General features: G+C 37.2%; 1 protein-coding gene across 11 annotated transcripts in view; it reads right to left on the bottom strand.

Moving 5' to 3' along the window:
* Positions 1–9,702: 9,702 nt before the first annotated feature.
* IPCEF1 (interaction protein for cytohesin exchange factors 1) overlaps positions 9,703–15,857 on the bottom strand; it is a 65,170-nt gene continuing 59,015 nt past the window's right edge. For all 11 annotated transcript variants that reach the window (XM_042809287.1, XM_042809325.1, XM_042809278.1 and 8 more), the window contains 2 exons: positions 14,327–14,517; positions 9,703–11,293 (listed from right to left, as the gene is read on the bottom strand). In XM_042809287.1, the coding sequence (XP_042665221.1) occupies positions 11,093–11,293; positions 14,327–14,517 (392 nt within the window). In that variant the 3' untranslated portion in view covers positions 9,703–11,092. The remainder of the gene's footprint in view (positions 11,294–14,326; positions 14,518–15,857) is intronic.

Below are 15,857 nucleotides of genomic sequence, written 5' to 3'. Positions count from 1 at the left end.
CCTTGTAGGTAGATTCATCAATCCATAGATTTGAAGGCAGAAAACAAATGCTATGATCTTCTGTTACAACTTTTTACGTAACCACTCTGCTAGATGATTTAATCTAGACCACTGTGTAATGTAATGAAAACAAGTGCATGATGCAGTCTTGATAAATTTTTTTTTTTTAATTTTATATTTTAATTTAGGGATGGGAGGGGTGGTGTTCCTGATTTAATGAGTTTAAAGTTCAAAAACCCCCATGATACTTTGGTTCAAAACATATATCTGCTACATATGTTTTAAAAGTGAAGCTACTTGAACTGGGCAGTGCTTAACTTCCTGTCTGTTCTGACAATTTCAGTGGGAGTTCAAGGACCGCCTGCTGTTAGAAACCACTTCCATGAATATGGGAATTTTTTTTTAAGTTTGCGCTTGTAAGATACAGTTCTTGCAGGGATTAATTTGATCATTTCCCTTGAGTAAAATCAAGGCAGAGAGGCAGACTCCTTCAGGCAATCCAGAGCATTTACCAGCTGGGTACTTGATCTGAATCAGGATGACATTCAACATCATTAGGAAAAAAAGTGATCATATCAAAACCTTCCTAATTCTCTGAAGAAATTAAATGAGACATTTTGAATTTCTCAGTATTCTCCATACAAGGCACAGTTTTCACATTTTCTACTCATGATGTATTACTTACTGCCAACTAGCCATCTTTTCAGTGTTGGTGTAGAGAACCAAAGTTCCAAACACATGCATGTCGTTTCACTAATGTGTTCATATACTGACCTCTCTCCTTCCTGAAAAAATACATGTATGGGGGCAATGTTCTTCCAAGAGTCATATTCTCCAAGGGCTTTATTTACTTTTCCAGCATAATCCCAGTAGCTCCTACTCATTTAATTATTTGCTGTTATCTATGAAGGTGTCACAGTTACCTTCCTTAAGCATATATTTTTATTCCCAAATTCATGCCTTGGTATCTATGTGCATTAAGACATACACAGATAAATTCAAGGAGCATTCAAACATGAGTTTAAACATGAAGTTGAAACAAACTCTCCAATCTCTTTAAAACTATCCTACTATTAAATAGTAAGAAGATATATATTTCAATAAAAAACACCTCAGTTAGCTATTCACATTCAAATTTAAAGCTTCCACTGCAGCACATCTAGTAGACAGAAACACAGACAGTGTGTCTGTGAATGTGTAATTATGCTGCTAATTCTCCTAAATTTACATTATACAGTGAACACAGACTGTCTATGCTACCTCTACAGCATAGCTTGTTTAGGAGCAAAAAAAAAGCCTTCCCACATCTGAATTTCCAATGACAGAGATAATGATGGCAATATTAAAAGACAATGTAAATTCTATATCAAATACTTAAAAAAAAAAAATTAGTCTTATTGCTCTGTAATGAACTGTATTATTCCAGAGGCCATAAACAGAGAGGGAGATTATAGTTATCAGTGTCAGCAATAGAAGGCCTCCTGTTCAGAATTCATTTATGGACAATGCTTGTCCTCACTATTAACAAGAAATTCATGTTATTACATAAAGCAAATATTCAGTAAAAAGGTTTAGTATGTACGTTCACAGACCCATTGAACAGTTATATAGAATTGGAAGAAAACTCAAGGAGGGGAGTTGAAAGTTATGGTTCTGTACTAGGTTAAAATTCAGTGAAAATATATGAAAGTACAAGTAGTTTCACCTTTATTCTATTTGCAAGAAACAGATTGAAAAAGAGAATATTTTGATGTTCAGGAGAAATAATTGAGTCAAATTACAAGCTACATACCAAAGGAGGGTACACTGTCCATCTTTTCTTGATTGCAGACTTCAGTGTTGACAATGTCATATATAATACAGTATAATATTTAACATATTTTCTCCAATCGGTTGTCAGTCCTGCCACAAGAGCAATCAGTTTGATCCTAGATAATGTAGGTGAAAGGCTTTTTTTTAATAAAAAACAGATATTGAAAGGAAGCTTGTTAGCCTGTAGTAGAAGGCTCTCAAGAGAACTCAGCAGAACATTAATATCATAATTCTGAGAAAATCAAATAACTTAGAAGTGAGTCACCAGTAAAATTATTGAATTGCCTCTGGATAACTGTAGCTAATATTTTTGTATTATTTTTTTCAAAACACAGGTCCTATGCCTAAATTTTTTGTTGTTGTTCAAAAAACAGTAAATGCCAAGTAGCAAGAGGAATAGAAACACCCCTAAGGGGACTGTGGCTGCAGGCAACCTACATTTGGGCAGAGAAACAACCAAGGTTACCAAGGTCCAAGAGTACTTGGACCACTGTGGTTGTAGATTATTTCCAGAAAACCTGAATCCCAAAGTGTAAATTTGCAATGAAGTAAGCAAAGTATTCCTGAGACTGGAGTTTACACTCATATGGTTGCATGGTTTGTGCAAATGCGTTTCCGATTGCACACAGCTATATTTTGGCTTGAGAAGAGACAAAGTCACTCAAGCAACATCTGGTTTATGGACTTTAACTCTTCAGACAGTGAACGGTGGTTATCATCATGTCTAGGATGAAATTCCTCTTGACAGAAGGGATGCTTGAAGAGGAAATCTCTATCTTTCCTCTTGCAGTAGACACCTTTCCCCCAGCAAATTATCATCAGTCCTCAAGATATGAAAACTACAATGTTATCATTGACTGTCACAGTCTACATTGGCAACCCCATGTCATCACCTGTTTGATTAGTAGAGCGGAATGCTGGAATTAATTCACAAAGCAGCTCTCAGCAGTAAGCACTTATCATCGTGTTACAAATGGGGTTGAATCACTGGATAGGAGTGACTTAATCAAAATCATATTACCATCTGTGAATGGAAAACAAGTTAGGTACCTCAAATGTACATTCAAACTACCCTCTAAGCTTTGTCATAGGATAATAATATAGATCAAGGATAAGAAGGATATTAAGAGGATAACAATACAGATAAAGATACAGATAATAATCTGCACCTTTAGCTCTCATTATGCCAAACCAAAACCAACCGCAGGGACAAATTTCAGTCTACTCTGGACCTCCTACCTGGAATTGATCCCATTTGGTCATGGAGGACCTATAATAGAGATCCTAAATTATTTTTCTCCTGAATCCTGATATTTTGTTAGCCTGCATTCAAATACCTTCTTAGTAGACACCAGGTTTTGCTAGAAGAAAAGAAAAGATAGGTGCACGATGCAGTGATCTCTGACATCTGTAATGTCTTATACATCCAGTATTCACTCAAACATTCTCATCTTAACTTTAAAACTGTCACCAAAACCAACCAACATGAGGTACCTGATATATTTCTATATCTGGACTTTGTTCCCAGGAGTTATTTCATGCTCAAATTTTTGTATGGCTAGTGCTGCCACACAAATTCTATCTTCATCACTCCTCTGAATCCCCAAGAATAAAGAAAGGGTTCTTTGTTTAATAAGTGGGATATCTGCCCCCATTTTCAAGACATTTTTGCCTCCAAAGTGCAGATGTTTTCTTGCTGCCTCAGCCCTGAGTACTCTCACCTGCTTCTTCCAGCCAGTGTTAGCATCATAATTCATCTTTTTTCTTGTATTAGAAACCTATTTTGGAACCAACACATAAGGTGTGGTCACCTGCAATTCTTCAATTTGTCATCAGCGAGTTTACTAGAATAAATAATTTCACAGCAAATAAATAACATATTATTCAACATGAAATAAAAATTTCATGATGAAATATCACATCAATCTGGAAAGGTGATATTTTTGTTTTACAGCAGTACGGAATTTTACATTCCGTATGCTATTCATCCTTCTGGCATTTGTAGAGTGAAATTCTCAAATCACACAGAAAAGAACACCAGCACCTGGGCCATTTTCACCACTGCTATAATTTATGAACTTAAGTGCTAGCCAAGAATTTACTGCCTGTAGTATAAATAGGAGTTCAGAAAATGCACACCTTAGAAATGTACCCTATACTTTAGCAGCAGATGTGTAAGAACACAAATAATCCAGTAGATGATTGAAAGATGGTTTCCTTTGCAAGGACAATGACAAGTGGAGATTCCTCTAAATTTTAATCTGTCTTTGTGTGCCATATCATCACAGCTGTGGTTTTGGATTTTATGAGACTGCACAGATATTACATGCCATTGTCCTTAACATCACCATATGAACATTTTTGACAAAACAACCTATGACTTTTCAACTCTGATTTTTTAGGGTGGTCTACAGAACTAGCTGAAATTCATTGATGTTAAATAACTAGATAATAAAAATCATCCACACTAAGATATGAATTTGATGACAGGTTTTTTCTCCCATTCTAAATGCAATCATTTCATAGAATCATAGAATCACAAGGTTGGAAACGACCTACAAGATCATCTAGTCCAACCGTCTCCTCATCACCATTGCCACCACTAGCACTAAACCATATCAAGCTGCACATCATCCAGATGCCTCTTGAACACTGCTTTCCTTTCCCCTCCCAGAAATATTTTCCCTCTCTTTCTGATATCCACTTCTGCATGGAACATTTTCCCCTTTGGACTGCACTTTGCTTGAATTTACTATTAGCTCAGATCTACAGTGGGCTGGTGTGCCAGACAGCATCTCCACTTTCCCACCTGCAGTAATCACTTTCACCTCATCTAGAACTTGCTCTACAGGAAAGTGAGACCATCACACCTACAGCAGTAATACGATCACTTCCCCTCTCACATATAATTGTGAACATTTATATTTTGCTTGCTATCTCACTGACAGCCAGCAGGCTGTGCTAAGAGATCAGTTTTCTCTATCAGAAAAAATGCTGAGAACTATTTTCCCAAAGGCACTGCAGAGAGACCCTGCATGTCTGCCAGAGAAAAGCACCTGTCTGCCCAGGATTGAGAAGAGGAAAGATGTACATTTCCACATCAAAATAAAAGAGCAGCTTGTTACCATGCACATTATTCCATGTGCTATCAGAGTTTGTATCACACAATTTTATATACCTCTAGTAGCAACAACTAAAATATTTCTTGAAAACAAAATGATAATATAGGTATTTTCCCCTTGATAGCCAGCAGTAAGTACTTACCTACTTCCAGCCTATGATAACGTCAGAAGAATTACAACCCCTTTCCAAAAAATGAAATAATCAAACACGACAATTGAGAAGCCAGGAATGGAATGAGATGGCCATGTCCTATCTTTGTCACTGGTAAACATCTCATCTTCAATCCCACTGAGAAAGTCTGAATGCCAAGGAAAACCCAGTATTTTTATTTTTATTTTTAAGCTGATATAAAACAAGTACCTGAATCACAATGAGAAATTTTATTTCTCTTTTTATAGAACTTCAGAAACTATTACATATTTTGCGCTACAACAAGAAGTTTCTCTCACTTGCCTGCATATCAGAATTCCTCTCATATCAGAATTCCTGCAGCAAGTAAGCAAGGAAAGATCCTAAGGAAACAGTGCTACTTTTTGTAGGATTTTGGCTTACATATCCAGAAATAAAAGAGGTAGCAGAAACACTTGGTTCTGTGTGAAGCAGGGAAAGTAAAAGCACAGGCTGAGATCAGATTAAATCTCGCTTGGAATTTGGTGCCTCATGTTGTTTTCACAACCACATGTTGCAAAGTAAAAGAAAAACAAAATCATCACTTGGTGAAAGTAAAGCTTTGTGGGATGCAGCATCAAGACAATGCTCTCCTTCTATGAGGAAGAGATCCCCTTCTTTTCTCCCACTTATTCAGCTCCCTCTTCCTTCTTTGCCTGCCCACACAATATATCTTCCTCCCTTGTAACAGCTCTGGCAGCTACTGAACTTCTCTATAAGCCAATGTTACTCAGTATTGCCATAGAAAGTTATCCATCTTGTTGGGTCTGTTCCTTGCTGCCTGACACTACTGAGCTAACAGAGGTGCTAAGAAATGAGCAGAGCAACATGAGGCAACAAGTGGGAGCATGTAGGATGCTGGGGGAAGAGAGGGTGCACTTCTTTATGTGCAGCTGTAGAGATGAGCTCACTTCATAGGAAACACCCCACTGTGGTGCTCTGTCTGCTTGGCCTGGACAGCTAAACTGAAACTTTTTACAAAGATCCCAATTCCTTCTTAATTGAAACTGGCTGCACTGAGAGTTGAAAAAATCCAACCATGCCTCACACCTTTCAGAAGAAAGCATAAAGCATGAGGTATCCTTCCTTAGTGGTAGCTACAGCAAGCAATGAAAGAGAATTAGCTAATTTAAAAACAGAACTCCCAAAACTGCATTGCCAGACTGTGGAAAGCGTTTCTCACTCAAACCACTCCTTGATTCTTCCTGGCTCCAAATTACTCAGTTTACTATTAATAATAGTCCCAAGAAGAATTAACTTGTTTTTAGGAACCAGCAGGTCCTATCTCATTACGTAGCAGCAAATTGAAAAAATCTGCAGTGAAAAGAAAATATGATAAGCAAAATACTCCTTCGTTTCAACTTTAATTGACAAGTGCAAACATAAGGCTCTCGTTCCCCAAGCTGTGAGCATCGCTACATTAAAATCAAGTCACACATGTGGGCAACAAGCAGGGAAAAGGCAGTGCTGAGTTCAAACACTGTGCCTTGAGTTTGCAACTAGTGAATCAAATAGATTTAGAAGATAGAGTATTAAATTAGTACCTGCCTACTGTTGCAGTACTACCCTCTCCCTGCATAGTTGATATCCTTGAGGATATTCCTTTAGGTATGGCCATCCCTGTCTACACAGAGTTTAACAGAGTAGGCTCATCAATTCCTCTTTTTAGCTGTTCCTCAACACTGAAAGCTTTACACGACAGCACTGCCATTATTACGCACACGTGGCATTTCATCAGGAGAGTAATTATGCTAAGCATTCAGGAGTAAAGTACCTAAATATTTCCTGGATTGGCATTAGTCTGCTTTCACATGATAGTGAAATGTTTTCCAATCTTCTTTTCTTTATATTAAGGTTGGATAAGTAAAACAGTCATAAGCAACTTCAAGATCCAGAATAATGTGTGCAGGTCCTAAGGCATCTAGGACCCAGGGAGCACTAAAATTCATACAATTCCTAAGGTACGATCTAATCATATAAGCAGTATGCCCTTTAGAAATGCAACAAACCTACATTCTCAAAATGAACCTTATATGTACCAGATGGGATGGATAAGCCCCCTGACACTGTGGTAGCTAGAACGGTTTCCCAAGGAAATGAATTTTCAGTGTTAAAGGCTGAGTAACATGAAATCAGTCATTTCATGGTAATGCATTAAAGATGATGAACTTTCAAGGAATTACATGCATATTCTATTTTTCAGTTTCTGCCAGCTCATAAGCCACTTCCCTAGATTTTTACCACAAAGAAATAAAATAGAAAAACAATAATTTTTCCAGAGCTGACAGATTTTGCATCTTTACTCACAGCAAATTTCAATTCAACATTCAGTACTCTCTTTAACACCCTATCAACCTTTTCTTCCATATTGGATTGCCTAGCTTTTGGCAAGTTTAGTTCCTGTCACTCTTATGCACAGAAACAAGAATTTCATAGATCATAGCTGAGAGAATTTTGGTCCTGTTTGCCACCTCAATTTTTATTTCATTTAGTAGAGGACCTAGTTCTTGAAAAAGAAAGAACATGGAAGCTTGGAGCAGATCAAAATAGGATAAGCCAAATGTTCAAGGAATGCAGAATGACATCTTAAAATGTCTGCTGCTTCAAAATGTCTCACATGAAACAGGAAATACCATTCTGGCACTTTTACTACAAGAAAACCACTTCGGTTTCCTGCTAACAGAAAGGCATTTCTTACATAAATAAGGCTAGCAAGGCTCTCATTGCAATTAGTCACTCCTGTGTCACCAAAATATATAGGGAGGTAGGAAGGGGAAATTTCCACCACAGCTCAAGAATTTTCCTTACACGGATTTCCTTGATACTTCAAGAGACAGAAAATACAAGTTTTTATATTAAGTTTGTAGGAGACAACTAAGCTCACAGGCTTCCATATGAGAAACAGCATGCTTATACTTTTTTTTTTTTTTTCTAGTGAAAACTGATTTAAAATTACCACGTTCTACACAGTTTTAAGCCAAATATCACCTTTTTTCCCCCCGCATTCCTACTGACATAAAGCAATTTTTTTTCCCATATGAACGTTTCCTCCAAAAAGAAAATTATCTCCAGAAAAGGAGGTTATAGTACATAATTTATTCCTGTTTCCACTGCAACTCAGTATTGAGTAAATCACCAGAATTATATGCAGAAACAATTCTCAAACCCAGCATGACACTTTTCCTATCTTAGGCAAAGAAATGTGATCTCAACTCACTCCGGTAGCTCATGAGATCTACAGCCTCAAAACAGAGAGATTTGATTTCCAGAAAAGCTACCAGAAACAGACGTAACACCTCCCCACAGTATGAGTCAGTAATGCAGTCCTTCCAAATTGAGACCAACCAAATTTATGCTCAGGTACCAGTTATCCTAAATATGACTGAGCAGAGCAAACAGTTGTCCAAGCTTCTCCTGCTGACAATGGCTCCCTGTCACGTCCACAAGTTACAGCCGTTGTCCCATGTATTGTTCTTCTCCATCTGTGTCTCTCACATGGCTGAATGGATGAATTGATTGATGAATCCAGGTGAGAAATGTTGCGTTAATTAATAATGCTAGAAATTTAATCCCATTTTATTAATATTTTCACTTCTTATTTCCCATGCTTTCCATTTGTTTGGGGTCTAAAAAGCAGCTGAAGAGAATGGAGAGAACACTGCACTTGCATAAAACCCATATATTTTTCTTGAACACACAGGAATTCTCTAAAATAATATCTGAATTAGAAGTAACCCTGATCAATAAATTTCTGCTCTTTTCTAAGAGGGTGATATAACCCATCCTGAGATTTCCAAAAACTCAGTAGCTCAACAATAATTACCTACTAACCAATGGAAAGAGAGTAATTTAAAGTTATTTTAGGCTATTTTAACAAAATCAAAAAAAAAATAGTAGAATTCAGGCAGTCTGAGGACATTTGTCTCTGCATTTAAGAAACCTGTTTTGCATATCATGGTATAAACTGTGTGAAAAACGTTGTATAGGCTCCCTACTTCTTTCTGTAGTGTGATTCAGACCTACTTCAGCAAATGGAGTTGGCTAGGAATTTATGCAGAACTGCAGGGCACTGACTAGTGCAGTCAGCAACAGAGCAGTTAAGCATGTCTTTGTTCATAATATCTAACTATTGAAGATGCTTTTGAAAAGAAATTGCATTACATGCCTTGCTTCTGCATGGTCAGAAATTATCACTTATAAGATGGTTTCCTAGTAGTATCAGTTTTTGAATAACCTCAGGTTTTTACCTGCTTCCCCATTTAGTCATTGCTACCCACTACCAGGTATCATCTAACTTCTAATCCCCACCAGCAAATTAACTAACTCCAGTTATTAAGTCCTATGCCAACATTGTTCCTGACCCTCACATTCCTAAAACCTTTTATAATTGAGGCAATGATGCAATCCCGAGAGCAGCTCTGCATTCAACCAGCTACCATCTGCTCAAGTATCCTTCTCCAGTAATGTCTATATCAAAGGAAATCTGCTGACTGTTAACATTGCAACATTAACAATTGGAATTACTGCTTAGTAGGCGGAAAATGTTTCATGTTATTACTATTTGTTTTCTTGATCAAGATACAATAAAATATATCTCTGATAAGAACAGGTGAATATGCTGTATTTTGCTTTAAAAGATAAACCCCATAAAAACTAACGACAGTATCTTTACAAGATAGCAAACAGAAGAGCAGATTCCCACAGTATTTGTAGTGGCATCATTTGGAGTATGATGGGTTAATTCTTGCTTTTCAAAACTCTGAAAAGTTCCTCCTACTTGCATTAATGCTGAATATGGAAAAGCAAAAAACAAACCCTTGCCTTAAAATACACAGATTTTCTTCATCTGAATCACAAAGCTAGGTTGAAAACAGAATAGGCAATTACAGAAGAAGTATCAAGGTACTCTCCATTCAAGAGCCCTTGAATGATTTATACTGGAACAAAGAGGCATTTCAAGTCAACATGCAAGCACTCTCACCTAAGTGAGTCTGGTCCATGTCATCCTATCAAGATTAGGAAATTCAGCATATATAAATATATAAATAAAACATATATACAGTACATAGTCACATTCATATAAGCCATAAAATGACATATATTTACAAAAACATTTGCAGCTATGCTTTATGTTTTCAGTTCCACTTAAATCAGGAATTTAAGTTTTTTGCTTCTGCCTTGGAGACTTGATCACCTTGCTTGATTTGAGAGTTTGGAATGAACTTATACCCTATCTACTCATGCTTCTTTAAAATATGGAAGAAGCAAGTAGCCTTCCAGGAAATTCTGCCAAATCCATAAGAGAAGTTGAAATACGTTGAGATATTATTTACCTCACTGAAGAGTGATTTACATGTAACCAAACACAGAGAGACCTTCTGTTCTTGAAGAATGGCAGTACTTTGTTCTGGTCCATAAATAAATGTCAGTGTCATACAACATTAGGCATTACAAAACTGGGTGTCTGAGAGGGTGTGTAGTAAAAATTTATGCATAATTTCTACTCATTTTTTCTTGGTTTAGACTGGTAGAGCAGTCAAAGTGAATGAACGTAGAGATGAAAAAAATATATAAATTTTGAGTTACCATACAGGGTCAAAAAGTAGATAGAAGATTACGTACTGTTGGCATTGTTGTAGCTTCTTTTATCAATAAGTTCAATGATTAATACAACCCCAATGATCTGACATTTATATAGTCCATATTATACAGCACTGTGACTTCCAGGAATTGCACATATACCACTTCTCCTAGTATGGAAAAATATTTGTTCACTGCTTCATAAAACATTCTTCTTAACCCAAATTCAAGCATCCTTTTTTTGATTTAGAGGAATTTACAAAAGGAAATAAAGTTTTGGAGGAGGGGCTGTTTAACTTATGAAGAACACTTGACAAAAAAATCAACCTCACAATGCAGCAGTTTAAAGTGTCTGTATGTGAAGACTCTTGGGGAAAAAAATCTTGCAGTCAACTGTCAATCCATGGCTTCATATAGCACTTTCAGTGACAGGCAGTGGAGTTGTCTCTTGCTCCTCACTGTTCTCCGTAGACACATCCTGGACCTCCTGCTGCTGATAGATGTCTTGAACTAGCATGATGTTTGTGTTCCTCCACTCTCTGTATTTCATCGCCGTCAACTTTGGGTCCTCTAACAACTGGTTAATTGTAGCCAAGTCATGTTCCTTACACTAGGAAGAGATCAAGAGGTTATTTCTCATAAACGCTGTCAAGATCACCATCCATAACAAATCACCCTTGGAACATTACAGAACCATGTCACAGGGAGATGGCCAATGATCCATTCTCTTGGCAACTTGTTCTCATTTTTATTATCAAGGTTATTGAAGTCAAGTCCGCAGCAAGAATTCCTCCTGGTTGAAGGAGAGATTATGATTTCATGCAGTTGTTTTGTTTTGCTTTGCTTTTATAGGATTCTTAGCAAAACTTTATGAATGAAAAGTTGAGAAAATTAAACACTGGTTAATTAATTCATATGCTGGCAGTGTAGCCTTTAAGTAGTTAGTGTATATGTGGGTGCTAATACATTGGTCACCGGATCTTAACAAATCTGGCCTCTACTTCCAGACAGGAGCAGACTGTATAATGTGAATACCCTGGTTCAGTTGAAAAACAGGGGCTGTCATGTCATGATACAGGGAGGCTAAGAGACTTGATGTCACAGAATCACAGAATGGTTGTGGTTGGCAGAGATCATTTGGTTCAACTCCTACTCAAGCAGGGTTGCCCAGAGCAGGGTGCCTAGAACCACGTTCAGGCAGCTTTTGAATAACTTCAGAGATGGAAAGTCTACCAACAATACAGGTAACCTGTGCCAGTGCTGTTACCCAAAATACACTTACGTTCACATGGAACTTCCTGTGATTCCTTTTATGTCCACTGTCCATTGTCCTCTCACTGTGTACCACTGAAAATAGTCTAGTTCTGTCCTCTTTTCACATTTTTTTCTTCTCTATTGCCAAGTGTTTCATCATACCTGAGAAAACTATGCCTACAATTGGCTTCAAAACTCCTTGTCAACACACACATATTCAGAATACTTCCTGACTGTAGCAATAGGCTGCCATCACATCCATATCCCACTGCTATTCTAATCAACAATTATAACACCTCTGAACTTTTCAAGCAGAAAAAATTATTAAACTGTTGGTTTACATTGGTCCTATTTTCAAAACCAATCCTTGTATGAGAGCATCTGGCATCAGTGTGTAGATACACTGGTAGCCTAAGAGCTAAAGAATAAATAAGGAAAAAGAAGGGAGGAGTGTTTACGATGCACAGACATGATGGCAAAAAGCCATACTGCAGATTTTTTCTGCAGCACTAAATCTATTTTCCCACATTCATTAAGATTGTGACGCATTTGCACACAGCTTCTTTCTCTTCTTAACAACCCAAAGTATGTCTTGTTAATGATATATCATGGCAGGAACATTTATCTGTCGTTAAAAAAAATTGTGTCAAAAGACAAAAATTAAGATTACACTGAATGTTGCATTAATCTTTTGCCTTAAAACTAAGAGGTTTCTGTCTAAAGCACTGTAAATATTGATCAGATGCAAAGCTTCTCTGATCCTGAAATTTCCAGTGGATCTTTTCAAATTATCTCATGCCTCACATTTTATGTTAATATGATTGCCTTTAAAAGCACATCATCCTACTGATGCAAAGAATATAGCACATTCCCACTACAAGCATTTTCTTTTCAGACAGGCAAAGACTGCTGTGCATAGAACTCTGTTTGTGTCTGTCAGACACTGCACTATATTTGTCTTGTCAATACTCCAATCCCTTAACTTGAAGAAAGAAAAGAAATCAACACATTTTATGCATTGTGAACAGTCCAAAAATGATTTTTCCATACTAAATACAAATGTTAGACAAGTCTAAGTTTGTAGGCACTGCTAATGACAGTTTATACGATACTCCTGGGTTAAATTGTTGTAAAGCTATTCTTCTTGCTCATGTCTGACGGAAAGGCTTCTAGGTTTGCATTCAGATCCAAACTAATAAAATAGATTACTGCACAGCATACAACTCCATTGTGTACTAACTGGTTCTTATATTTATTAGGGAGGTTCATATTAGGGAAAGATTTAGATACATGCTTCCATATTTGTTTTCCTGTGTCATAAAATAGGTGTGTTTTTTAAACTTTCTGTTTTATAATAAGCTGAACTGCATTCCTGATGCAGAAGGATAATATGGTTATACCATGTCATAAGAGACCCATTTATCCTGAGGAGAAACTTCACTAGGTCTCATACGGAGCCTGGAAGTCCTGAAGAAGGCAGGACAGCTGCACTCCAATTTGACTTTTAGACTGTGTTTTCAGAAAATTTAAGACAAGCCTGGTTGCCAAAGCCAAGCCTCTTGTTGCAAGTAATCACTGATTGTGATGATCAGAGAAGTTTTTAAATGAACTTCTTTGGGGTGCTATGACTGAAGCCAAATACTCTTACCAAAAATATGATAATCGAATCCTGTTTCTAGCAAAGCCCTTGGTTGGCATTTATTCTTTCTCTTTAGAACTTAAATGTTATGGCTATGCTTTCTGTTTGATTGAATACCATTCATAAGCAGGTTTTGAATTCCCATGGCATTCAAAATGATACTGGGTAAGCAGTCTCGTAAATCTTCATATTCCAGACAAATTTACTGGCCTTTTCATGGATTGTTCCCCTAATCCCTCCACCCCTTCAGTCCACAGTACGTTTGCAACATAAAAGCAGAATGCTTTTGTTATTAAACATATTTGCTATAGGAGGTCTTTACAAAGGCTTTGGCACATCCTGTACATTCCCTAGTAATCACAAAGAAATCTTTTCTGGCTCATGGTCATTTTTGTGTCCATCATCAAGGTACTTTTTCTGCTCTTCCTTTTTTAAGGCTCCCTTGTTTATGGCATTCAGCTGAGCTTGCAGGTTTCCCAGCTAACTAAGAGAGATGTTCTTTATTAAATTCTCCAAATGGGCTGGAATTTATACAAAAAGGTCCCTTCTGAACTATTGCCTCCGCTTCAAGATCAAGTTTAACAACAAAACACAGACCACAATTCTGACTAAAAGAGGAAACAATTTCAGAAACTTAACAAACTCTCTGGAGCTTAAAGTTAGTCCGTAATTAGAGTTTGGCTTTATTCTTTTCTCAGCCAAACTATTTCTTTCTCTCAGGCTTTTCCTTGGCTCAATCTGTAATCTCACCTTTAGTGTGCTGTTCAGCATTCGAATTTTGTGGAGTTTCTCATTAATAGAGGGGTTTTTGCTGCGTTTGATAAATGACTTCCTAAGCTCCTTCTTGGTTGACAGCCGGCGATCACCAATGGGAGACAGACTTGCTTGTTCTAATGACTTGTAAAGTCTCTCCATCTCATCATCATCACATTTTTCATGATCTGCAAAGCAAAAAATAAAGTGTGTATGAGAATATGAATATGGCAGCAGATAACAGAAACATTATGTTCAGCAATTAGAAAGACTCAGCCAATTCAAAAAGTAATGGTACTATAATCAAAACCAAGGGCAGTTCTTAGGGTAATCATGCAGATGAGAATGACATACAGCCCAACTCATATATTTTTAACAATCAGGTTATGATTCATACAGATATGAGCATATGTTTTCACTGTTCAAGTGTTTCTTTAATGCTCTATACATACCACTGACTGAATAACTGTCAGTAGTGCTACACTCAAATAGCAAGCTAATTTGATAGCATCCACACTGATTTACCTTTCCCTTTCATGCTGCACACAGTTAAGCACAATTCTAGCTAATATACATGCCAGATTCTGTTTGGTGCACCAACTTCTTGTCAGGTATTGATAATTCTTGAAAACACAGCAAAGAAATGAGACATAGAAATATGTCAGAGGCTACAAGGGAAGATACCTAGGAAACAGATTAAAACAGGACACCTTGGGTCACCGAATGCCTAAATCTCAAGCTTCACAGTGCACAGCACAAAATTTGCTTGTGGTGCCTCAGAGTAAAGCCTTAATTACCCCTTGCTCAATTGCTTTGACAGTTCTGAAGCTGCAGCATCATCTTCCATGTCAGACAGGACACAAAAGGAAAAGTTAGCAAGCAGCTGAGGACAGAAGAGGATAAAATAAGATTTAACAAAATGAAGCAAAGACCTTTTTTTCAGAATAAAACAACTTAAGAATGAACAAGCAGGAGCTCAAAATGTGCCAAGCACTGACTGAGGCTTTTGACAGAAGGCCATTTTCAGCAAAAAGCTGTACAACTTCTTTCTCAGAGCACACTGAAATTTTTTCTATTCCAATATTTGCTAAAGGAAAATCTTAATGTTATTGGTGTTCTCAGGATGCCAGTGAGTCCCTCAAGAGCCACTGGGATGATTTTCATGTTTATTACACTGGAGACAGTGGTTTCAGCTCTTCTTAAATGCAGCCCTCCATGTGCCAGCTGAACTGGCAGCATGTTTTTTCTTTTAATTGAAAGTTAAACATTGACTTTTCTAAATCATCCTTAGTCAGCAAACATAAGGAAAATGTGCTCTTGCTCCCTCCTATTGCAGCAAAAAGACTTCTCCAGCTTCCAGTGCACTCAGAAAGGAGTCTGCTCCTTATCTTTTCCATATTTTAAAAAGTACAGCATCCTCCTACATTCCTCTCTTTTCTAAATATTTAGGTTACAAGAAAGGTTTATGACATGCTACAAATATTTGCCTTCACTCTGTTGCTGGCCTTTTTTTCACCGCTTTGTGATT

The sequence above is a fragment of the Centrocercus urophasianus genome, unplaced genomic scaffold (genome assembly GCF_019232065.1).
Source record: "Centrocercus urophasianus isolate 14NV4802_14NV808 unplaced genomic scaffold, USGS_Curo_1.0 seq_10, whole genome shotgun sequence".
NCBI classification, from domain to species: Eukaryota; Metazoa; Chordata; class Aves; order Galliformes; family Phasianidae; genus Centrocercus; species Centrocercus urophasianus.
Note: the sequence above shows the minus strand (reverse complement) of the source record. Positions and strands in the feature narration are given on the sequence as shown.